This window comes from Natator depressus, chromosome 1 (genome assembly GCF_965152275.1).
Source record: "Natator depressus isolate rNatDep1 chromosome 1, rNatDep2.hap1, whole genome shotgun sequence".
NCBI classification, from domain to species: domain Eukaryota; kingdom Metazoa; phylum Chordata; order Testudines; family Cheloniidae; genus Natator; species Natator depressus.
This window is the reverse complement of record NC_134234.1, coordinates 254,029,459-254,054,232: the sequence shown is the minus strand read 5'-3', so window position 1 is coordinate 254,054,232 and position 24,774 is coordinate 254,029,459. Positions and strand designations below refer to the sequence as shown.

The 24,774-nt window shown below is 47.4% G+C and overlaps 1 protein-coding gene across 3 annotated transcripts in view; it reads left to right on the top strand.

Annotated features, from left to right (window-relative positions):
• The first annotated feature begins 6,642 nt into the window (after window positions 1–6,642).
• The window catches only part of CACNG2 (calcium voltage-gated channel auxiliary subunit gamma 2), a 60,518-nt gene continuing 42,386 nt past the window's right edge, over window positions 6,643–24,774 (top strand). Inside the window, exons 1-2 of one of the 3 annotated variants that reach the window (XM_074941518.1) lie at window positions 6,645–8,417; window positions 8,670–8,815. In XM_074941518.1, the coding sequence (XP_074797619.1) occupies window positions 8,674–8,815 (142 nt within the window). In that variant the 5' untranslated portion in view covers window positions 6,645–8,417; window positions 8,670–8,673. Of the gene's footprint in view, window positions 8,816–24,774 lie in introns of all 3 variants that reach the window. The other 2 variants (XM_074941517.1, XM_074941516.1) reach the window with 2 other exon arrangements.

Here is a 24,774-nt window from a genome sequence, read left to right as displayed (position 1 = left end):
GTGAAAGAGTAGGCAGATGGGGGTTGTGCAGGGAGGTGTGCAAAGCTGGGTACTAAGGGGAAGCATAAGGAGGATTAGATATGTGTGGGGTTCATGGCATGTGCTCTGTTTGTGCAACAGTGTGGGAAGGGTTAAATGTGCTGGTGGGAGTGAGGAAAGTGTTCTCCCCGATTTTCTTTGCAAGTCCCATCCAATACATCTGTGTTAGCCTCGGTAAGGATACTTTAGTAATTCTGGCTGGAGTAACTTAGCAGCAGCCTGCCCTCTGTTAGAGCTAATGGGTTACATGCATTGATTTCTTTCCTATTCCTATTGATCAGGCAGTTGCTGAACATACAAAACCCACCACAGCATGGAAAGAGGGACAGAGGTAAAACAGTTCACATCCCAGAAAGCCAGCTCTGTGGAGAATTTGCTATGGAAACCCTGTCCATCTCTGCTGCCTGTCTCACCCAAAGGAGGGACAGTATTTCCCTGGTGGAAGAAATCCACCCACAAGGCCCAAAAGGTGACATTTAGCAGCGTGTGATTAAAAAGGGGTTAGAATGAATACAACACAGAAAGGTCTATTTGGGGAGCAGTGTGTGTGCACTTCGGGAAATTCCAGGACCGAGGGACCATTTAGACCAACTGTTTTTTTTTAAATCTCATCCCAAGAAAAGTGGAGAATCCACCAAAGAAAGGAATGTGTGTGTTTGCATGTATTTGTGTGTGTGTGCTGGAGGGGATGCCAGTATTAATTTAACTTGGAGACTGAATTCCCCTCTTACTCTGGGAAAAGACAGGACAGGACAGGGCAGGGTTGACTGGAAAGAATCAGGTGGAGGCAAAAAATTCAAGCTGTAATGGTCATGGAGAAGAGGGACAATGACTAGGAGAGGACAAGGGAGGTGAAATGAGGGCAAAGATGAGAGGGAGGAGGTGATTAGATAAAGGGAGGAAGACAATACAGCCCTTATCCCATCCAGAAGCCCTAGGTGCTGTTTGTGCACCATAGTACTCATCCTTTCCTTGGAGATTTATTTTGTTCTTTGATCTGGTAGAACAAACAGAGAATAGAATCCTAAAATCACAGATCAGTGAGACCCCACTTAAACTTTGGAGAGCATGGATGGTCTTGGAGTTAAAGCATGGAAGTTGGGATTCAGGAAATTGACGGCTGGTCTGCACAACAAAGTTAGCACGTCTTACCTACATTGCTCAGAGGTGTGAAAAATTTCATGCCCTGCAATGTAATTAAGTCAACCTAAGCCCCGGGGTAGACACTGTGAGGTTGACAGAAGAATGCCGATGAATTTACAACAGCAACAGAAGAACCCTTTCTGTCACTGTCTACACTACAGAGCAGCTACAGCACTGCAGCTGTGCCACTGTAGCATTTCTAGTGTAGACATGCTCCTAGTTTCAATTTCAGCTCTGCCACAGACTTCCTGTGTGACCTTGAGCTAGTCACTTAGAACCTCATCCAAATCCCACTGAAATCAACGGAAAGACTCCCATGGACTTCAATGGGCTTTGCATCAGGCCCCTGATCTCTCTATACCTCAGTCCCCTATCTGCAAAATGTGGATAATAATATTTTATGAGAGTGGGACAAGCATAAATGCATTAACGTGTGTGGGGTACTTAGATACTATGGTGATGGATGCCATATGGAAACCTAGTGAGAGAGTGTGTTATCTACTCCACCTTCCTTTGCTCAGATACCTAGTTGCCTCTGTCATGGTTCCACTCCTTCCGAACAAATTACCTTTTCCTCTGCCTCTGGAGATAGCTCTTCTTCTGCACCAATATCACTCCTCTATGGAGTCCTACAAGTTTTAATTCTTGACCTCTTTCCTACCCACCTTCTTCCTCCAAGTCATATTGGCCCATGGAGTTACACTACAGACAAATTTGGCCTTTTATACGTATGTTTAATCTTAAATCACTTCAGTCACTTTTATGGTTAGACAAGGAGGCTGGGAGTCAGGACTCTTGGGTTCTCCCAGCTGTATCAGTGATTCACAGTGTGGTCTTGGCAAAAGCACACTTAACTTTTCTTTCCTCAGCTCACTCATTTGTAAAATGTGTATAACAGTCCCAACCTCATTTAGATGTTGTGAGACTGATGGTTGTAAAACACTGTGGGATCTTCAGATGAAAGGCATTAATGAAGTGTTGTTACTTATGGATTGTAGATAGCTTTTGATACCATTAATGACTGCTCTGTTCACCCTCTCTGCTTGTCTCACCCATATCCTTTTATGGCTTTTTTCCTAACCTCCAGCTAAATATCTCAGACTGAAGTGCATCTTTTGGATAAAAGGAGCCCTCTTAAGGACTCACCCCCTTCCACAACTCAGATCTCCCTCTTGTCTCCACTGTCCACTTGGCATCATGCACGACTCTGAATTCTCCTTTTCCCACATCTCCTATACCTGTGCTGCTGCCTACTACCATCTCCACATTGCCTATGAATACAACTGCCTCAGCTCCATCGCTACTCCATGTTTACATCTCCTCTCAACTTTGGCTGTGGCAACTCCTCCCTCTATGACTTCCCTGGATCCTTAGATTCCAGCATATGCAGAATATCACTGTCTGCCTTCTCACACCTACCAAAAAGCTCCACTGGATCACCCAGTCCTCAGACACCTCCTCATCCCTTTCATAATCTAATTCAGAGTTGCCCTTTCTGCTTTTAATGCTCTCCCGTGAACTTGCTTCAGCCCACTTCATGCACTTGGTCTCTTTCTTTACACCTTCCCCACATCCTTCACTGACCTAGTATGGTCCCTTTCTCTCTCCTCCCCAAATCACATCACTTCTGGTGCAAGAACCTTCTTGTCTTCTGCTTTTGCCACCTTAGACAGATTTCCTATATCTTTCTGTTTTATCACTCCATTTCATTTCAAATAGCATTCAGATCTCCTTTTTCTCCCATAGCCTATTACTGTCTCTCCCATTGATCTGTAGTTGTATTGCATAGTTCTGTTTAAAGCATATAGTAGTATCTTATTGTAGCTCTGTTATAAAAATCTGCGACTGTTGTTATTCTGTAATGCATTTTTTGTATTAAAATGATTCTCTGTATAAAAGATGAACTCTACACTGTATCTCGCCAAAGTATGAGCAGCAGCAGCTGTATGCACATTGAAGATTTTGAGTGATTATGTGATTTTGTTTCCTTTGCCTCTTTGCTGTAATTGGTTCCATTTCTCTGTCATGTCATTGCGGATGGTAGAGAAATTATTCAGAATGGTCCAAAGGCATATAACTAGGATAGTGGGAAAGGAAAAACTTGGTGAGAAGCTATATTAGATCCCGAGCCCCCTTAATTCCCATTGCAATCCATGGAAACTTAAGGTGCTTGTCATCCTGCAGGATTGCACTCTAGTACATTGTGGAATAGTCTCCCAAGGGAAGGATCTCCTATTGCTTGTGTAATTTGAAACTATATTGGTCAAAGCACTAGAAAATGCAATGACGGGAACGATCCTTTGCTGATGTAGGGAATTGCCTAGATGACCCAGTAGGTCTCTTCTGTCTCTGACTTCTATGATTCTTCTAATATCAATATAATTAGAAACATAAATCTGTTGTTTCAACTGCATTGTTCTGTTTCAGTTTAAATCTATGCTTTGAGTTCGGTTGGGGGGGGGTGTCTGGTTTTTTTTGTTTGTTTGTTTGTTTTTGTTTTTTCTGGTCCTCTAGTTATGTACTGCGGTCCCAGTTGTGCAACACTTACAGTGGTTAGCACTTACCCAAGTAGTTCCATTCGAGTCAAATGCTCACTTGTATGAACAGGGTCCAGATCCCATTGAAATCAGTAGAAGTTAGGTACCTAAATACCTTTGAGGAGCTGGGCCTAAGCTCCTTGGGGTGGGCCTGTCTTTTTGTTCTGTGTGTACAGCACCTAGCATGATGGGATCCTAGTTCATGAGTAGGGCTGCTAGGGCTAGTCATTCAAAGAATAAGGGTTGTACAACTGGGCCCTAGGAAAACAATCATAGCACCAAACGATCTTTCCTGCTCTTCATTAAACCACCCTTTTCTGTAATGAGGGCCTAATTTGCAGAGGTGCTGACAGCTGCAGCTCCCATTGACTTCATCTGGAGCTACAAGTGCTCAGCATTTCTAAAGAGCAGAAGTAAAATTTTCAAAAGCACCAAGTGACATAGGCACTTAAGTCTCATTGAAAGTCAAAGGCATTTAAAGCTCCTAAGTGACTATCATTTTTGAAAATATGACGTAGAATACAAAGTCATTTTAGGTGCTTTTGAAATTTTGCCTAATTTCCCTAATATTCCAGAATCACATCCCCATTGATTTTCAGTGTTGTAACCAAGTTGGTCCCAGGATATGAGAGAAACAAGATGGGTGAAGTAATGTCTCTTATTGGACCAGCTGCTCTTGGTGGAAGAGACAAGCTTTCAAGCTTCACTGAGCCCTTTTTCAGATCTGAAAAAGGTAGCCAGATTGTCACAGCTAAGTACAAGGTGGGACAGATTGTTAAGCATAAGGGGTTGCAAGAAACCACTTAAAATGAAGTAGACAATTAACACCTCTGCAATTATAGGACAAAGAAGGTGTCCTTGTTTGGTGAAGGCAGGTTTAAGTGTGTTAAGTGTGTAGGACTTTCTCCTCTGAGCATGTTCTGTGGTATCTGAGTGCCCCAGGGATTATATGTTAAGCTACACCTTTAACTTTAGTAATCTTTCTTCACCAGAGCTCCTGCCTCAGAGCCCTTTGTACAGCTGGCTGCTCTGTTCTCTCCTACCTCCTGTACAGAGCGATTGTGGATTCTGGGTGTAACAGAACATTCCATGATGGGTCGAGATCCCCGGAGGAGAAAGGAATGAAAAATGAATGTAGGGACAGAGACACCCCCCTCCTAGAACCGCCCCCGTCACAGTTATGGAACCCTGGGGGAGGGGAAAAACGTCTTTGATAATCCCACTAGCTCCTAAGTAGTCTTAGTCTCCGACCTTCAAGCCCCCCAAGACTTTCCTCACAATTATAGCCCCTCTCCAAAGATCCCTTTCTGGCAGACGCAGCCTGTCTGGAGGGGTCCCTCTCCTGTATGATTCTAGTCACTCTCCTGGACTCGAGGTTGGAGGAAGGGATCTCTGAGGCGATTGGCCTTCCCAGTATCTATTTAGTACCAGAACAAGAGAACACCAATGGGGGAGGGGAACAGCCCCATCCATCCCCTGCTGAAGACAGTGCAGAAAAAGCAGCCGGGGGGTGGTACCACCTGTCGCCAGCAAAACACGCCCTTTGCTCAGGGGAACCCCCTTTTGTGCAGAAAGAAACCCGCAATTCCGCTCCCCACTGTAGGGAGAGAGCAGGGTCACCAGCTCCGTCGCCGAGACTAAGGACTGAGCAGAGACTACTCTCTGGCTCGCCTCCTTGGCTTTACGGGGTCATTCCCAACCTCCAGCAAACAAACCCAGCACATCCCCACATCAAGCACGTGTGTGCCCGACAGATGCCCGCTACGCCCGGCTGTGCGTGGGACCGCTGCAGCGCATGCCGCGTGTAGGCACGGGACTGAACCGGGCAGGCTGGGCTGGGGGGCGAGATCACCCCAGACAGGCCTAAACGTCGTCATGAAACCACGCTCGGTCCTCCGATCCTTCCCCTCGTCCCCACCAGGAGGAACGCGGCTGCGGAGCAGAGCTCCTGTTACGGATGGTGCCCGACATCAGCAGTCATTGGTTGACAAACAAAACCTCCTAGGTGTTGGCCATTTTACTCCGTCGTGGGTTACAGTTCTGTGCTCTGAGGAGGGGCAGGGCCAGGGGGGAATTCGGGGGCGAGACTGCTCTGCTGTGGCCGGGTTAGCAATTTACAGGAATAAATAGGATTGGGGCGGGGTGGGATCCTAAAGGCTCGTGGAGTAGGGCTGGGCACAGCTGGGGTTTGGGCGATCTCCTGCCCCGCCCGAAGGAGCTTGCCCTGCACCGGTTTTGCGGGGCTGCGAGACGCTAGCTTTTTGGTAGGGAAAGGGGGAGTCTCCTTGTCCCACCCATACCCCAATGTAGCCACGTGGCTGCCCCGTCAATAAACTTTGTTTTCCCTTGCTTGGCCGGGCTGTTTTATGCGCTGAACGTCGTTTGTAGACTGTCCTGGGTTTAAATGTGTTTACTGGGCCAAAGAAGACAACCAGAAGTCGTCGCAGCGGAGCCACACGGTGAAGAGAGAAAGCAAAGGAAAAAGGGGGGAAAGCAGAAGACAAAGGAAGAGAGAATGTACGATCTTCACACTACAGCAAACCTGTCGTTGCCTGTGTGGGCAGAAATGGTTCGTCTAGAAAATTAGGCTAAAACCCAGGTAGTTTGGTAATTTACTTGCAAAGCTGAGAAGCGGGTGTTTTATTGTAGGTCAGTCAGTATTCGATAGCAGAAGGCGACGCTTAGAGATTAATTTATACCCGGTGCAAACTGGTTTGTAATTCACTTTTTTTTTTTTTAACAAACTCTTTAGCGTTCAGCAGACCTCTGAGAGATTGTCTTATAAGCATGAGCTCAGCGGAGGGGGGCGGGAGAGGGGAGAGAGAGAGAGAGTTATGAAATTGCAACGTGTCTCAAACGCTCCAACTGATTCAACTTCCCTGCATCCCCCCCTCTGGCAGAAAAACAGTGAACCTAAAGCAGCCCTTCTGGTCTCTTGTTCTCTGAACTATGAAGCTGATCCGAGAGAAATTAAATCTGTAGCATCAGGAATTAGATGAAGTCATTTTTCTCTTTACTGGTGTTAGAGTAAAGAACAGCTACACATATAGAATGAGGAGCGAGGTGAATAATGTAATTAACTTAGTGTAATGAAGGGGGAAAGGATTATGACATGCTTTGATGTCAGCACTGTACAATGTTATAGACATGTTTTCGGATTCGGTACTAACGAGTTATGTCTGACACAGGAAACTAAAAATACAATTAACTATTCCGACTTTGATTCGAATGGACTCAATCAACGCACCTCTCGATTTCAAATGGAGGCAGGAAAGGAGCATTATTTTTTGAGAGGAGATACTTCAATTTGCAGCAACCCTTTTCATTACTAATCTTTTCAAAATGTCTGCTTGTTGGAGCAGCATTTGGGATTTCAAGGAAAGCTACAAAGAGAGAGAAAGCCACCCAGAGATTCATGCACGATTAGTTAGGAAGAGACAAAGAAACGAGAGGAGAGAGGGGGAAAACCCCACTATGTAACTTATAGCCAGCCCTAGAATAATGGAGTGCTTTTAAAAGTGCTTTAAAAAAAAACATTTTATTTAATTTTGAATTACCCTTCCACGTTACATTTCCCCCGTCTCCTGGGAAGAGAAACGGCTGATTGAAGTTCTGTGCTGGTCTAATTGTGATGTGAGGGTTGTATTTGGAGCTCTGGGCACGTATCGCTGGAATGCGAAGGAGGCTGGGCTGAGAGCGAGCGAGCGAGATCCAGCTACGCCTTTCTCTCAGCTCCTGGATCCTAGGGGAGTTATCATTTCAGGGTTTGGAAGAAGAGGGGTAAAAACAGGAAAGGACAAGTGGGAAGGCGAATCAACCCCTTCCCCATCCCTCCCTGCTCCTCCGAGCAGAGCAGGGTCACTCGCATTTGCAGACGCTGGGGAAAAGAGGATATAGGAAGAGGAAGCGCTTGCCCCCCGGTTTCCCATCAGCATCCCGGGCAAGAGGCACAGGAGCTGTTCTTCAGCACCGCGGGGAAATCGGTGCAGGGGAGCTGTCCACTTCAGCACCACCACGGTAATGCAGTAGGTGGGAGAGGAGCTAACAAGGGAAGAGAGACAGAGGCAGCGAATCCTGCAGCAAGGCACCGGTTCCCTTCTTTTCAGAAGCTTTGCCAAGAGGAGGAGGGAAATCCGTCTCTCTTCTCTGGGAGAAACCCCCCCTCTCTTGCCCACTTTACCAACAACAACAACTGCCGCTGCTGTGGGGAAAGCCATGGAAGGCAAGAGCTCAGCACCTGTACCGCTGAAATCAAGGGCTCACAGTATACTGGGAAGTCTGGTTTGGTGGTAGGAAAAAAGAAAGGACGAAAAGGAAGGAAGAATTTGAACCCCCCAAAAAGCCAACCACAAAAATCCCAGGAAGATAACTGAGAAGAAAAAGGATTTTCATGGCGCAGGCTGCAGAGCTAAGCAAGACGCCTGAAGGTTGCATCTCTGCTCTTACAATCTCTAACTGTCTAGGTCCAGATAATGAGAGATTGTGTTGAGGATGCTGCTGCTGCTGCTCCCCTGTTCACTGTGGAAGCCATCTCCAAATTAGCCATTACATATGGAAACTGGAGACCAGAATTTTAGGAAAAGGGATTAAGGCATCTCAGTTTGGGGGGGTTCTCGCTTTAGTCTTTTTTGTTCTTTTCTTTTTCTTTTCTTTTTCTTTCTTTTTTATATTACAACCGGAACGTTTCCGATTTAAAAGGCAAGCCTCTTCCCGTGTGGTCTTTATAATTTACACTGTTTTCCGTGGGCTTTCTTACCTCCCTTTTTGATATCTCTCTCTCTCTATATATATATATACCCATTATATTAGTAGTGGAATTATTATTTTATTAACACACACACCCCAAGAATCAGAAGGCGGTTGGGTATTTGTATAATGAAGAATTATGGGGCTCTTTGACAGAGGTGTTCAGATGCTTTTAACCACCGTTGGTGCTTTCGCTGCCTTCAGCCTGATGACCATAGCTGTGGGGACCGACTACTGGCTTTACTCCAGAGGGGTTTGCAAGACTAAAAGTGTCAGTGAGAACGAAACCAGCAAAAAGAACGAGGAAGTCATGACCCATTCTGGATTATGGAGAACCTGCTGCCTGGAAGGTATTTGATTCCGGATCTCCTCCCCCCTCCCCAAATAAATCTCTCCACATTCCACCATTTTCTCACTTCCACCGTGGAACACGGGTGGTTGGGTTAGTTGCTGAGGAAAGAAAAGGCAATAAGAGGGGTAAAATATGCTCTCTACTCTGTTCCTTTATCCTTTCCTCTTCCCCCTTCCAAAAAACCCCCTCCTAATTGGAGTAATCTATGCACTGTGTAAACATCCAGAGACCCTGTTAAAAGCAATTGTGTGATCTGCCTTTTTCCGGATCATTATTGCCTGGGAAAGCAAGCGAAATGCTACATAACTGGTGCACTGTTGGCTATAATAACAGAGTGAAATAATTGCTCTCCGTTGCAAATTGCTTTGATGATCATAAGTCTGGGAACTGGGAAAAAACGGCAAAACACCTCATATGTAAACATCAAGTTCCCTGTACGGGGGGATAAACACACCTAACCCCCAATCTTGTTCTGTCTAAGCAGCCTTATTTGGAAAATCCGAATGATTCCAGTCAGCTCAAGCAGAGTTCAAGAGCATTTCGTAATGTCTCTGAGCAGCCACACGCTGCTGGGGTGGGTTTTGTTTTTGCGGGGTCCCCCCCTGTTTGTTTGTTCTCTCTAAAGGGTTACTGCAAAGTCTAAAAATAAATAAGTCTTTGAACAGAAAACCAGCCTAAGTATAATGTGGTGAAACTGAGCAGCAACTCAGCTCCCACATACAGTGACATGTCTGATGGCCACTGGAGAACCAGCAATGCAGCCAGCCTCTGGACTCAGACGTTGGGGGGGAGTGGGGAGAGGAGGCCAGCACTTTGCTTTTAAATCTGTGTTGTTTCGTATTGCTATTGGAGTATGTGTGCATGGGGGGGGGTCTTCAAATCACGTCCTGGAAGGAGAGGGGCACGGATGCAAATGTGTGGTTTATGGACACACACACACACACACACAGAGCATTTCGGTGCATCGTAAAATCGGTGTTCCAGACGACACTCTAAGCAGGAGGGTCGATTGGGGGTGGGGTGGGGACATCCACAGATAATGTGCACGTATGTCCATGTCTCCATGGGTCCCCCTTAACCGAATTAGCCTTGATCGCTCTGATGAGGAGCGGGAAGTGGATACCGCAGAATTGGTTTTCTAAAACCAGCCCTGGAGCTTTGGGGGTGGGGTGGAGGCGGGGAGGGAATAACCTGTGTTGTGTCCTAACGTCTCTCACCAAACCAGGCTGTTTGGAAACGGTTGTGGTCCGGGAAGAAGCGCGAATGGTCGCCCCCCCCCCCCCCCCGCCCCAGTTCTTGGTGCAAACGGTTGAGTGATGGCTGGACATGTTTTGAATAGCTAAGTGACTTCATTGAGCGATGGTCTGTTTGACGCATACTGCATCTGGTGCCCTTTCTCTATCCAAACCGCCGCCTTTCACACATTCTGCGGAGGAGCTCTCTGCTGAATACTCGGTGCTAGCTCCAAGCCAGAAAATCAATAGCAGTAAATTCAGCGGGGAGGCTTTAAACACACACACCTTCCCAAAAACAAAAACCCAAACCCCCACCACCCCATCCTTAAGAGCCGCTCAGGGAGCTTTCATCCGAAGCGGGGAGAGAGACAGCTACTTCATTAAACATTGATATAAGAGCCCTTCAAAGGAAAGAAAAGCGAAATGAGAGGGGGAGCTTTGGGGGCAAACAGCCTCTCGGTGATCTGTGTCCCTAGGCTTGGAGATCTAGCTGGGAGATGAAGGCGAGAGATGGGGGGGGGGGCATTGATGTAGGGAATATTGTGCATTCCGGTTGTGTGTACACCCAGAAGCACGTAGCTATGGCTACAACGGGGGGGGGGGGGGGACACACGACAAATCGGAGAGGTTGCATTCCTTCTCCCCCACATTGGACCGGCCCCTAAAGGCACAGGGACTGACATGTCCTGAGCTGGGACCACCCCTAGATTACAAGAGCTGGACTATTTACATTAAAATGTCATAATTGCCCCCCTCTAGCGTGACCAGACCTGCGGCTATTAGGGGCTTTGTCCTATAGGCAACTATCTCCCCCCCCCCCCCGAAAAGTGTCCCGATTTGTCACACTTGCCATCCGGTCCCCCAAGGAGCCATCAGCCCCGCGCACTCCCTCGCTAGCACGCTCTGGGGCTCTCTCCCTCGCTCCGTGAATGAGCTCCAAGGGTTGGGAATTGCAGCCCTGCAACAGGGGGGTGCGAGATGCAGACAGACAGACAGCTGGCTTGGCCCTGCAGGACCCTCTCCCCCTCAGCCTGCGCTGGGAGGGCTCAGCGCCCCGCTCCCTGGCAATAATCAGCTCCCGCCTCCCCATCCCCGCTTTGTTTAATTGCTCTGCCGCCAAGCTGTGTGAACCTTCAGCGGGAGATGAGGCTTCCCATCCCACTCCGGGGGAATGCGGAGGCAAAGGGGGAGGGTGGCGCGCACAGCTCCTGCTCTGTTGCTAATTAACTAGCCCAGCTGCTAAAATCGGCCTTTCCCGAGCGGCAAGGCCAGGTAGAGTTTGCACTAAAACTTTGACAGGGGGCTGGTGAAGCAGCACAGTTTGCTGGCCAAGGCTGTGTGCAAAGGGGGGGATTTTAGGGCACTAACCCTAAGCGGAATTGGCCTTTGCTGCTGGGACAAGTCAGCAGTGCCTCATGCTTCCCTAGGAAGGGTCTTCCCCGCAGGGATTTCTGTGGGGTTGGATTTCTTCTCATTCCCCCTCCCTAGCTGACCATATTTCAAATCTCCTTGTCAAGCTGCTGTCTAAGGGTTGCAAATGAAAAGCAACTTTGTGTTTGCCTCTCATCTCTCTGGGGTTTTTATTAGTGCGGTTGGCTTCCCTGCCCTTTCTGGAGAGAGAATCAGAAACACTCCTCTCAGTCACCATATTTGAAAGCTGGCTGCTTGGGGGCCAGGACCTGTTCCTCCCTTCCCCACAGAATTCACCGGTGGCCTGGCACCTGGGAGGACGGAAGGCTGAGATCTCACCTGGGGGTTCAGCTAGATGACCCTTGCAGTCCCTTCTAACCTCATGATACTATGAAGTGGAAATGGCAAAGAGGACCCTCCATCTGGAATCCCCCACATCTACAGGGTGGTGGTGTACTGTAGTGAGACACACTCACCATTAGGTCGGAGTTTTCCCATCAACTTCAGTGGGCTTTGGGTCAGGCCTGTAAGGTGAGGTGGGGCCATTGGTGTGTGAGAAGCTATACCGCTGGAAAAGAACTGAGGAAGTAGGCAATGTTTGCTCTTGGTCTATTGGCAGAAGGACACTCTCCATGCCACTAGCATGTGGGGTTGCCTTAGTCCTCCAAGGACTCTGTGAAATCTGGGCTGGTGCTGGAGAGTGGTGGATAAGTACTGTAGTAATCATTTGAAAGTGGGTTTTTCTTTTAGAAATATTCTTGTAGTTATTTACCTTTATATAGGCCTGGTGTGGCTGGGCATCCTCATGGATGCCGCTATTCAAGGGTCTTTCTGCTTCACCAATCAGTCTCAGTTATCACCTCGAGCTCTCTCCTTCCCTGGCCCCATCTATGTCTCAGGTACTTATCTGGCCCCAGTTACCATCCTGTCAGCCTCCATGTTCATTCTGCTTTTGGCTCTCTCCACCCATTCTGCTCCCTGCAGTGATCCACCTCCCCAGTCCTCACCCTGCGGTAAGAGGGAAACTTAGTATCTCAGCCAAGATTTCCAAAAGTGATTAGTTATTTGGGGGAAGAGGGAGCGTGTTTTTCAGGGGCACTTTCTGAAAATCAGGTCCCTTTAAGGTGTCTCAAGTTAGGCACCAAAATATTCAAGCACTCAAAGTCACTAGTCCCTTTTGGAAATCTGGGCCCCTTGTTCCATCTGTGTGAGGGTTCCACTTCTTTCAGACAGTAGCCTGGCTCCCCACAGTGGACTTCCAACCTTATTCTGAAGGACCTTCTGTGCTGGAGTGAATAAGGATTCCAATCTCAATGTTCTTTCATTGCAGAGGGTCCTTTCCCCTCTTTCTCCAGCCCACCAATGAGCTCCAGTCCTACACTAGGGTAAGAGGAGAAATGTAGTCTCTGCTCAAGTTAAGTACCAAACTAGAGATGTTTTCTGATCTGCCTCCAGGTACCTCTCTCTCATAGAGCTGCACTGTCTAAGCAATTTCTCATGTCACTCAAGAATTTTTGTGCTGTTTTTCTTAAAAGGGCAGTGACTGGCTCCTTTAATATAAAAAGCGCACTCTTTTTTAATTGCTCACCCACCCATCAAACAGCTGAGATCTGCAAACTCACTGCACCCATAGATCTGCTACGCTACACCTTTTCTGCCTTTAAGAAAGTTGCTGATCCTCCAAACCATTTCCCTCTTTGCATGGAGCCTTTTGTATATTTATTATTATGAATGATACTTCTGGTCTAACTGTAGATTTCTGTTCCTAGGGACTAATTTGATCCTCCTCTTATAGAATCTTAAAACCGGAAAGACAGTAGTTTATTGGGGCCTTATCAAGGCTAGCAGTATGTTAAGAACTATTAGGAAAGAGCTAGAAAATGAGACAGAAATATCACACTGCCACTATATAAATCCAGACTGTAACCACACCTTGAATACTGTGCGCAGGTCTGGTCGCCCCATCTCAAAAGGGATATAGTGGCACTGGAAAAGGTTCAGCTAAGGGCTGTGGAATGGCTTCCACATCAGGAGAGACTTAAAAAATTTAGGGTTGTTCAGCTTAGAAAAGAGAGAACTGGGGTATGGGGGGATATGATAGAGGGCCACAAAATCCTGAATCACGTGGAAAAAGTGAATTGAGCAGCGGAATTTACCCTTTCCCACTATACAAAAACCAGGGGTCACCTGATGAAATTAACAGGCAGCAGGTTTAATACAAACAAGAGGAAGTATTTTTTCACACAACGCACAACTCACCTGTGGAACTCATTGCCATGGGATGTTGTGACAGCTAAAAGTATAACTGGGTTCACAAAAGAACTGGATAAATACATTTGCCAAGATGGTCAGCAATGGAATCCCATGCTCGGACCGACCCTAAGCCTCTGACTATCAGAAGCCAGAAGTGGAAGATGGATGGATCATAATTGCCCTGTTCTATGCAGTTCCCCTGAAGCTCTGGTACAGATACTGGGTAAGATGGACCCTGGTCTGACCCAGTCTGACAGCTCTTATGTTCTTAAATAGAAATGAACTGTATTTTGTATTTCTGTATTGTTATTGGCTCTGTCATGTCATTATTATTAGAAAAGGAACAGCTCTTGAAGGCTTTTTATACTGGAGAAGAGGGAGAAAATAGTCCAGTGAGAGAAGGCATGAGTGATGTGCACAGGGTTAGACATCCCTGTAGATCTCACTGGTGTGAAGACAAGTAATTGAATGGATGTTGGTGCAGAAAATAATTCCTGCCTAGAGACCCTTCCTGAGGAAAATTAATGAGCTGATCTGTTTCTCTTTCCAGCTTGTTATATCTGAACAGTGCATAGGAGTGTAGTGCAATTTCAGCGTTCGTGAAAAGGAAGGGCTGACAGCAAAATAAAGCAGGGTGCAGGCAGACATTGGGTAAGCTTTCTCCACACAGTTCTGGCAACGTACCTCATCCTCGACCTGTGTAGACTCCCTGTTGTTTCAGTACTGGGCCACCTCGCAGCTTTGTCATTGTACCTTGATCATGATCTGCTCCTCTATCTCCTGTCCTGGTCCCAGTACCCGCACACAGCTCTGCCAATGCACCTCAGTTCAGCCCTCAGAACTGCCTGTTACTCTAGTTCTTGGCTCACACAGCTTTGCCAGTGCCCCCCAGTCCTGACTAGTAGTACCCCTTGCTGTTCTACTCCTGGACCTCCTCTGACCACATGCTGTAAACAGCAACAAATTAACTCAGGGTCCTTGTACCTTCAAGGTCCAGGATCACAGGAGGCCTAGATGCAGTGCTGAGCCTGAGCCAGAGCAGCAGGCGATGGCCCAGCGCATAGTTGATTGCTGCTGGCTTTCCACCTGCTACGGGGAGGGAGGGTCTGGGCTGGCTGGCTGCATCTTCATTGTGAAAAAGATCAAGGACTCAAAAGTGGGGGAAAGATCACACTTCATTAGGGTGAGGGACAGCAGACAGGAAGTTTGCTTCTGAAGCCCTGAAACTTTGGTGGTTTTGGTCCTCCTCGAGCCTTAATTCACAGCTGAGTGTAAATCATGGAAAGTTGTGCAGAGCTTTTATGATGTGGGTGAATATCCAACAGGCTGAGACCAGCAAACACATTCCATTTGTGAGCTATGACAGGTTAATGCTCATCTGCAATGGTGAATGGCTGGGCACTGACTTCTAAATAGCTCTAAAAGAGCAAATATGAATCCTCCTACTGAGAGAGAGGGAGCAGTGAGTTAATATTGTCCTGAAATGCACCAGGAATTGCCTTGTTGAAGGGAGTGGGTGGGAAATGTAGTGGGAGGGACACAAAGATGTAGTGTGGCAGCAGTAACGCATAAAGAAATTACATGGGGGATAAGATAAATGTTCTCTTTTCCAGGGATACAGAGAGCTATTCCTGTTTGATGTTTCCATTTTAACCCATGCATTTCTCTGTGCACTCTTTACCCATTCCAGTTTGGTATAGTCTAATCCAGAGTTCTTCAGTGGGGTGGGGGGCAGTAGGCAGGGGTGTTGGTGAGGTTTTACATCAGCACCACCCTATTTAAAAACAGAACCCAAAAGCAATGGTAAGCCTGGGAGCATGGAACCCTTCAGAATCTCTGATCACTGCCCCTGTTTTAAGAACAGGTTCCCAACTGAACATGCCCTTTCCATCCCCAGGGGAAGCCATCACTCCTCCATTCTGTGCCGTTTCTGCCCTCCAGATTGCACTAGTTGACAGGAACTGTGCTCCCGCACATCACACATGAGGTCCTGCCATTCCAAAGAGCTCACAGAAGAAAGTGTGTTTCGCTAGAGAATTCGGCTGCTGCCCACCCCTTTCCTTCCCCCAAATGTTCAGCGAGTTAGGGTGTGTCAGGGGGATCGTAGAACTGACATTAAAGAAAATTCACCTCAAAGTTAGGGGGTTTTCCTTGCGTATGTGACATTACCTCTACATCTCTGTTCCCAGCTTTTTCCTCTCCCTCCATCTTTGATTCATTCTAGCCATCTCCATTTTATTTTGTTCTCATTTCTCTCCATTGTTTTCCCTTTTTATTTTCTTTTTCTCTTCCTCTCCCTTCTGTTCTTTCTTTCAAAAGCAGCTCTCCTTTCCCTTCGTTGTTTCTCTCATCTTCACTCCCGGTTCTCTGTTGTCCATCCCCCTGGCCCCCTCTCTGGTTACATGATCTTGTCCTCTTGCTTTCCTTGCTCTGTTCTTCGTCCCCTTTGCTCCTGCAGTCTCCTTTTTCTGTCCTCTCTCCTCTCCTCTATTCCATTATTTATTCCGGGTCCTCTCCCATCTCTGTCTCTTCTCTATCTCCCCTCACTGAAGGATCCCAACCCTTTGGAAATCTGTTCCTCCTTTTCCACTTCTGAATTGTCCCAGCTCCCCACAGCTTTATAAAATGTCTCTTTTTCCCCTCTCCCTTCCCTCTTCCTTTCACCCTCATGAGCTGTTGCTATCCTCCCTTCCTCCACCAAGGAATTTGACAGCTGTTGCTGTTGTGAAGGGGAAGCCAGAGTCCACACTTCCCTGCCCTCCTTCCCCCATTGCCTCCTCTTCTTCCCTCAGAGGGAATGCTGCCACCACCGGGGCAGTCTGAGACCTGGGCCCCCGCTTCTGCCGCTCCCTTCTGCTAGTTGCCTGCAGTTGAGCCAGTTCCTCCACTTTGTTGCCTCCAGCTCTTGGTGACTGGAGGCCTCCTTGGCAGCTCGGCAGAGGATCGGGCTCAGCTCATGGCAGCCTTCAGACAAGAGTTAGTCCAGGGGCCTACCAAAAAATAAGGGGTGCCGTGGCCACAGCCCTGGGCAACTGTTGTGCTGTGACTAATCTGTGACTGTCAGGGAGACGTGCCAGGGCAAACATTCATTCCCAGCCATTTGTTTATATTGGGGAGGTTTTTCTTTGCAAGAAAGGAAATGAAAGCTGAGATGAGCACTGACATTTAAAGGATTTGGGGGCTGGGGCAATGCCTGCAGGCTGCTGCTTGAGCCCCAAATGAATAGCTTGATGAAAGGACAACGTGATGACAAATGAAGTTCAGTGTGGATAAATGCAAAGTAATGCACCTTTTGGAGGGAAAGAAATGGGACCACTCGTACACCTTTACAGGGTTCTAAATTAACAGCATCCGCTCAGGAAAGGGACTGGGTAATCATGGCAGATAGCTCAGTGAAAACCTCTGCTCAGTGCACAGTTGCAGACAAAAAAAGCAAACAAGATGTTAGGATGCATAAAGTACAGGATGGAGAATAATATGGAAATGATAATGCTTTTAAATAAATCAATGGTGCGGCCTTCTCTGGAATACTGTGCAGTGCTGGTCACCTCATCTCACTAAGGTTATTGCGGAACTAGACGGGATTTAGAGAAGGGTGACAAAAATTACTAGGGGCATGAAAAAAACCTCCCATGTGAAGAGAGATTGAAAAGATTGGGATTGTTCACCTTAGAAAGGAGATGGATGAGAGGGGACATGATTAAATTACGTGAAATAATGATTTGTCTAGATAAGGTAGGTCGGGAGCGTCTGTAATCCCTGTTGTGACACACGGAGGGGCCATGCAATGAAATTGAAGGTAGCAAAATGAAAACAGATAACAGGAAATACTTTTTCACTCAGTTTGTAATTAGACTGTGGAATTCGCTGCCACAGGAAGTTGTTGAGGCCAAGAACCTAGTAAGATTCAGTGAGTGAATGGACGTTTATGTGGATAACAGAACTATCCAGAATTGTGATCATTAATTATGATAACCATTTTGCACAGGATCTAAAACCTCTTGCTTCAAGTCTTAAGCCAATCTCTCACTGTTAGAAACTAGAATGAGACCTTTATGGAGAGAGATTATGCCACAATTTCCTGCCATGGTATTTTTACACCTTCCTCTGAAGAATGGGTGCTGCTCGCTGTCAGAGACAGGATACTAGACTAGGTGGGCCAGAGGTCTATTCCAGTATGGAAATTCCTATGTTTCTAAATGCTAGCCCTGCTCAATTGCACCCATAGGCTTTGAAGTAGCCTGTGTTTCTGCTAGTGTCAATGGTTGCCCTAATTTTACAAACTGACAGTGAGACTAGGTCATTTTTATCATATTTCCCTGGGAAGGATCCAGGGATCGAGGGCAATTGAGGGGATATGGAATTAAGGAGAGTCTTTTCCTTTGTACCCTACTGAATAAAATGAGTAGTCAGCAACGAAGATACTAGATATGTGCAAAGAATTATTCCTATCAGACTCCTGGCTGCAAGAGAAAGCAATAGGCTTTGGGCCTCTTTGATGCCATCATGACTGAACTAGAAATGAGGTGGTCTCCTTTCTCTTGCCTCTGTGGGAATGATCACTGAACTGGTGTTCAATGCCGTATAATGCCGTACTGTTTTCATACCCAACAGCGAAGGGCTTGATTCTCCTCTCACTTACCCTGATGTAACGCTGGAGTAACTCTACTGAACTTAGTGGAGTTGTATTGCTTTTTACACCAGATGCAAGTGACAGGAGAATCAGGCCCATACAATGCAGTACTTGTGTTTAGTGAGTGAAACAGGGATCTCCACCACTGTCTTTCTGTGCCCTTCCCTTTCCAGCACACCTTAGGGACCCAGAGCTAAATTCAGTGCAGATGTAAGTGGCTGCAACACCAGTAAAGTCAATGGAGTTGCACAGCCCCTTATACCAGCAGTAAATTCGACTCCCACTACCACTTTTGGGGAGCTACTTCTATTTTCATGCCAATCACCCTGTCTAGAGAATTCGAAAGGAGCCTAGAACAAACTGGCTTCTTCCAGGTGCAGATTCCTTTACTAGATCAGCAGTTTGATTTTTAGAATATGCAAAATGGCAGATGGAACAGTCTGGCTTTGAGTCTCTGACCATGAACGCTCCACCAGCTTTTCAAAACACAAAATGAGGATGATCTGTGGAGTGTGGTATCTAAAAGGGATCAGATTTGGGCCCATAGTGTCATGTCTTTCCTGTCCAAAGCTAGGGATTTGTTTGTTTTGGCTAAAAGCAGCAAAAACACCAATAAATCAAAGATTCAAAATGTCGTGTAAAGCAAACACTCTGTCAAATAAAAAAATAACACTCGCCAGCTATCTCCCCTGGGTGGGTTTTGTCCTTTCATTCTTCTCTTCCCATTCCCCACTTTCTCCTCTCCATACCCCGGTGCCTTTTTTCAGTGTCTGTGTTTCCTTCCTACCAATTTGTCTCCACATTTTCATTCTTCCTAAACTTGCTCTTTCTCTGAGACCGTCTCTCTTTCTAAGGCTTTGTTTACGCTATGCCTTTAGTCGCCCTGGGATTGATCACAGTTTAGCTGTGAGTGTAGAGAAGGACGCACCCTGGGCAGCACCAGTTCAGCTAAACCAGGGGTAAAACACAGCTAGCTGAGCCACTGTTGATCATGGATTGCCTACACTCACAGATAAATTGCGGCTAGCCCTGGTGCAGCTAAACGAACTGCTGAGAACCAGCCGTTGAAACAGGGCTATTTCCGACGGGAAGAAAGTGCCTAAAACTTTTTCTTTTCTGAATCAACTCTTCTCTACTCCCACCACCACAACCACCAATCCACATCTAATTTAAATTTAACTGTTTGTTCTCTCTGTGCCACTCTCCCCGCTTCCACCTCCTCTGATACATACCCTCCTCCCCCTTCCCCCCCCCCACAACTTTGGTTCTCTTGACCCAACATTTCTTTGGTCATCTTGGGGGGGGGTCAGAGCTAGGGTCCTGTTCACCCTCCAAATGCAGCTGAATGAATGGGTGACGCCACGAATTTGGGGGGTGTCATCTTCCAAAATACAAATGAGTTGACAGCCCTGCTATTAAGGTGGAGGGTTTGGGGGCTGAGGGTTGCCCTCATTTCCAAGGGCACACTCCCCCCTAGAACTTCACCCAGCATGGGTGGGTTCTAAGAAGTCCGTCAGAAATAATTACAGCTGCTTCATTTAGATCCTGAGGATTACCTTTTCCCTTAGCCCAAGGGGAAACAATTTGGGCATTAGTATTGTCATGGCTTTTGGAAGGTCAATAGCAGAGAGAGGGTGGGAAACATTTTTTCTCCATGCTTATTTCTGAGTGGGAGAGTGAATGAATGGTTTTAAATGTCCAGCCGGGTTCCGTACATCGCCAGAGCTGCGTGGGAAGGTGGCAGAGAAAAGAGAGGCAGACGTCTTCTACGAGCAGCTGCCTCTGTCCCTTAAGGTGTCACCAACACCAGCACAAAGACAGATGTTGGAATGGGGATGCTGGAGGTCAGGGGACCAAGGCAAAAAGAATGCATAAATAATGGTCCCCTGGGGCAAAGAGAGAGAGAAAAGGGGGAAAGAAGAAGGGGCGGCGAGCTGGAAGAAGCTGGGGACGGGAGGAGTGGTTTAGAGAGAGGACATATTGTAATAGGAAGTGGCTAAAACAGCCTGGCAAAGCCTCATTAGGTGACGGCCCCCTTAAGAGGCAGACGCAATGGTGGGACTGGAAAGTTCCCTTGCCTTTGGGAAGTGACTTTGGCTCTCAGCAGAAACAGCTAAGTGAGGGGTGTGGGGCAAGGATTGTACCTGAGGCTCAGCCCACAGGGTGTGGACAGGAGGCAACTGAGTGAGGGAAAGACATCCCCCCCAAAAAAAAAACCCTGCCATGGAAACACAGCCTGAGAAAGGGGGAAATTCAGGAGAGACTAAGGGGGCTCTGGTCACAGGACCGTCCAGCCATGTCTCCTCCTGTCTTTGTCGCACCCCAGCCTATTCCAGCCAGCCGCAGGAGACCCTAGTGCTTCTGGGGAGATAGCACAGCTTGGCATAGAAGCCCCCTGCACCAGTGCTGTGTCTGTCCAGTGGCCCTGCTGTAGCCGCACAATTAGCCCAAGGGAGCCAGGCTTCGGGCACTTGTGAAGTTGGCCCCTAGACTGTCAGAGATGGAGAGATGTACCTCTTCCCCCAGGAACCTACTAGAGCCAGCCACCTGCATGTCTGCCAGACACGACGGGGTTTAACAGCATCCCTGTGCCCCAAGTCCCCCTCTCGCTCCGCCAGTGTCTTCCGGAGGGGGAGGCATTTATCCCTTTAAATGAAGAGGAATTTCACAGGCCGGACCAGTGAGCGTTCAGAATAGAGACTGTGATTAAACTGAGGGAACGCAAAGACAGCGAGGGTGTGTGTCTGGGAGAGCAAGGGCTCGGGGTCATGTAATAGACCTGTGTGGGATTTGAAGATTAGAGAAGCTGAAAGAAGGACCATTTGTTCTATCTGCCTGGGGCATTGTTATGGCCTCCATTTCTGTAGTATCTGACCACCTCACAGTCTTTAATGGATTTCTCCTCACAACAGCCCTGTGAGGTAGGGCTGTGCTATTAGCCCCATTTTACAGATGGGGAACTGAGGCACAGGGAGACTGAATGACTTGTCCAAGGTCACCCAGGAAGTCTGTGGTGGAGCAGGGGCTTAAACTCAGGGCTTCTAAGTCATAGCCTCATGCCCTGACCATTGCACCCTCTCCATTCTACTGTATGAACTGCCACTTTGTTCCTGTAGCAACAGGAATATGTGATTGTGGAAGGACAGAAATGGTTTTCTAGGAGTTAATCTCAGGGGCTGGAGTGAGATCACAGGACAGGTGTGTTTCTTTGTGCAGCGTGATTATAAGTAGGTGCACATGACAAGGACAGCAAGGGGAGAAAGTTACAAGAGAACCAAAACTTCAGAAAACACTGTGTGTATGGAGAAGCAAGCCCAGAGGTGGAGAGAGTTTCCCCCCGTCCCCGCACACTGAGTAGATCAGACTTTTCTAGACCTGGATTGGCTGAAACAACAGGAGGGAAACCTTGGCAGAGTGAAGTTCCCTTTAGGAGGCAGGTGGCATGATGGGACTGGAAGACACCATGATCAGAGAGAAACGATGGGAAGGGGGCTGTGCCTCAGGTCCAGTTCACTGTGGGGGAGAGGAGAGGCACCTCATTTAGACACATAAAACATGCCCAAGGCAGCAGGATCTACCTCCTTCCTGGAGTCTGCCATGGGCAAGGGGATTTTGGAGACCGTGCTCTAGTGGGTGGGACTGTCATTGCCCCTAGGTGCCTATTACAAGAACAGGAAGGACTAGGGGGGCAGGGGGGAAGGAAAAGTAAATCACAGGAGTTAAAATTAAAATATTTAGGTCCTACCTTTTTCCTAGAAGACATTTACCAGACACATCCCCAGCCTCAGAACCTGGAGTATAAAGCAGCAAACTCTTTATTTCTCATTCCTTCCCTTTTGTAAAGGAGAAATATCTAAGTGGGGCGGGAGAGTGTGAAGGGAGAGGAAAGAGAGGAGATCAGAGTGGAGCAGACAGGGAAATGGGGGACAGGGACATTTGCAGGATTCAGAGATTCCAAGGCCGAAAGGGACCCCTTAGATCATTTAGTCTGACTTCCTGTATAACGCAGGCCATAGAACTGCCCCCAAATCATTCCTTTTGCATACATGTCCATGTAAGCAAACTTCATACGAACATAGCCACCTCTTGCCTGCACTCTCCCCTGATTCGTTCTGGTATAATTCAGTAGAGTTTTATGCTGGGAGACTAGGATGTAACTTCAGTGACAGCTACTTAGGACTTTGATCATGCAGTGTCAATTAAACAGGGGAAGCAAAGCTTGATGCTCCCCTTCATGTGCTGCTCGTTAAGGACCAGAGGGCTCATTATTATGATTATAGTATCATTATTATTGCTACTTGTATCTCTATTGCAGCAGTGCCATCATGCCCCAGACGCGGTCGGCACACCTTTGTACTAGGTGTTGTACAAACATACAGGGAGACATGGACCCTACCCCAAAGAAGTTACAATCTAAGATGACAAGCACCATACCCCGGGTGTCAAAGCAGGATGCAATCAACATATGTACAACTCTGATAGACACTATATACATATTTATATACATTGTTTTCTACATCAATAAAAAGAGTATTTCAACTACAACTGACTACTCCTCCTCCTGTGGGGTAGTGGAGAATGGGATGCAGAGTCTTTTCCTACCTTAAATCTGAACAAATAATAATAGGTCACTAGTTAGCCTCTGATCCCTTTCCCAAGATTGATTGTGTTGAAAGTTGTTCCCATTTGACAGCTGTTTGGCGCCCTGTGTGAAATGAATTGACTGATCTCACTTTGGTGCCTAATGGACAGGTCTCTTAGTTAGGAGCCTAAAAGGGAGCCGAGCGCTTTTCAAAATCTGTCCCCACTTCTGAGTGCTGAGCACTTGGAAAATTGGGCCCCATGGGATGTGAATCCACCATCACAACTGGATCTCTCCTTTGCCGTCTCAGCAGAGAGAGGCCAAGCACTGAATGAGCCTTAGAGCCCAGGCTCCCATATCGCCTCTAGACATTGTCCCTCCAGGCCAGGGCTGAGGCTCACTGGAGAGGCAGGTGCTGCTGCCCAGGCTGTTGCTGCTCTGGGGATAAACAGAGAGCTGCAGTCTCCAGGGTTGTCCATACAGCACGACTGACCAGTGTCAACTCACTCCATTTATGAAAACTAAATAGTGCAGGAGTTCCTGGCAAAGCAATGCTTTTCTGTGAAAAGAAACAAAAAGCTGAGCTGGACATAGCCGCCTATTCAGCTGTTCACGGCGTTGGTTATTCTGGTTTCCTTGCTCATTCTCACTGAGCATGCTGGATCTTCTGTGGCTCTTGATGCAGGCATTGACATAATTGTTTCCTTGAAGAAAGGGTGGAACTAGACTCATGAGCCAGTTGGCCCCTCTCCAGTGAGAAATCCATGGGAAGGGGCTCAAGGAGAGGAAATCCCCAGGGCGAACCCCTCACGAAGTTGCCACCACATCGTTCCATCAGGGAGGGTGCTGCACTCATCCAGAGAATGGGCCGTGGGTTCCAGCCCTGCTCTTCCGCTGGACTTGGCGTGAGGAACTGGGCCTTCACGGCAGTAGCTTTTCCCAAATAACGTACTCATCAGAAATACTAAGAATAGGCCACAATGGAGCATCAGGTCAGCCATATGGAAGGAACAGCGCAAGGCACTGCTTGTGTTTTATGAACTATGGTTTGTGTTTTATAAAGTGACAATGTCGCGGTCGGTAATCATTGGGATAGTGATAAACACTTGATAGGTGATCAACAGGGAACTTTGCTTTCAATGTTGTGACTTTTGCTATCTGCCAGCACTCCCTGGAGCGACCCTTGATCTTCCACTTGTTAGCAGGATGGGACCTCCTGTTCTTTTCAGGACCTAATTTAAGAATATTGTAATAACTCCTTTTCCCAACTACTGATTTGCAGTGACTGGGTCACTCCCCAACTTTTCATGAGCTACTGGCTGAGGCCACACTAAACTCGGTCTTAAGAACTGGGTTGGGTATATAGGAGAAGAGGGCGAGATCAGAGAGGAGTTAGTTCAGATCTGTGTGGGGGTGTATGAGAAGGAGGGTGGGAGTTAGTTCAGGTGTGTGGCAGGGAGAGGATGATGGGGAAACTAGGATTAGAGCACATCGGAGCAGGAATGATGGGGGATTAGGATTGGGTTAAAGAAAGCACAAGGGGAGAAAATGGGCAAGGCCATGGGGATAAAGGGCGATTTAGGTTATATGTGAGAGGATGGATGAGCAGAGTATTGGGGCATGGAAGGGAAGGTAGAGGAATTTGGAAAGGGAGTGTCGGGAGTGGCTGGAGGAGGAGTATGTAGATTAGGTGTACGGGTTAGAATTGTGGTATTGAGATAGGTTTGTTCACAACAGATCCCGTTAATTTTCTGATTCCCTTCACCGTATGGACTCTGGTCTAGCAGAGTTGCACTTGATCCAGACCAAAAAGGTGGAGCAGAAATAGTTTTAAGCTACCTTTA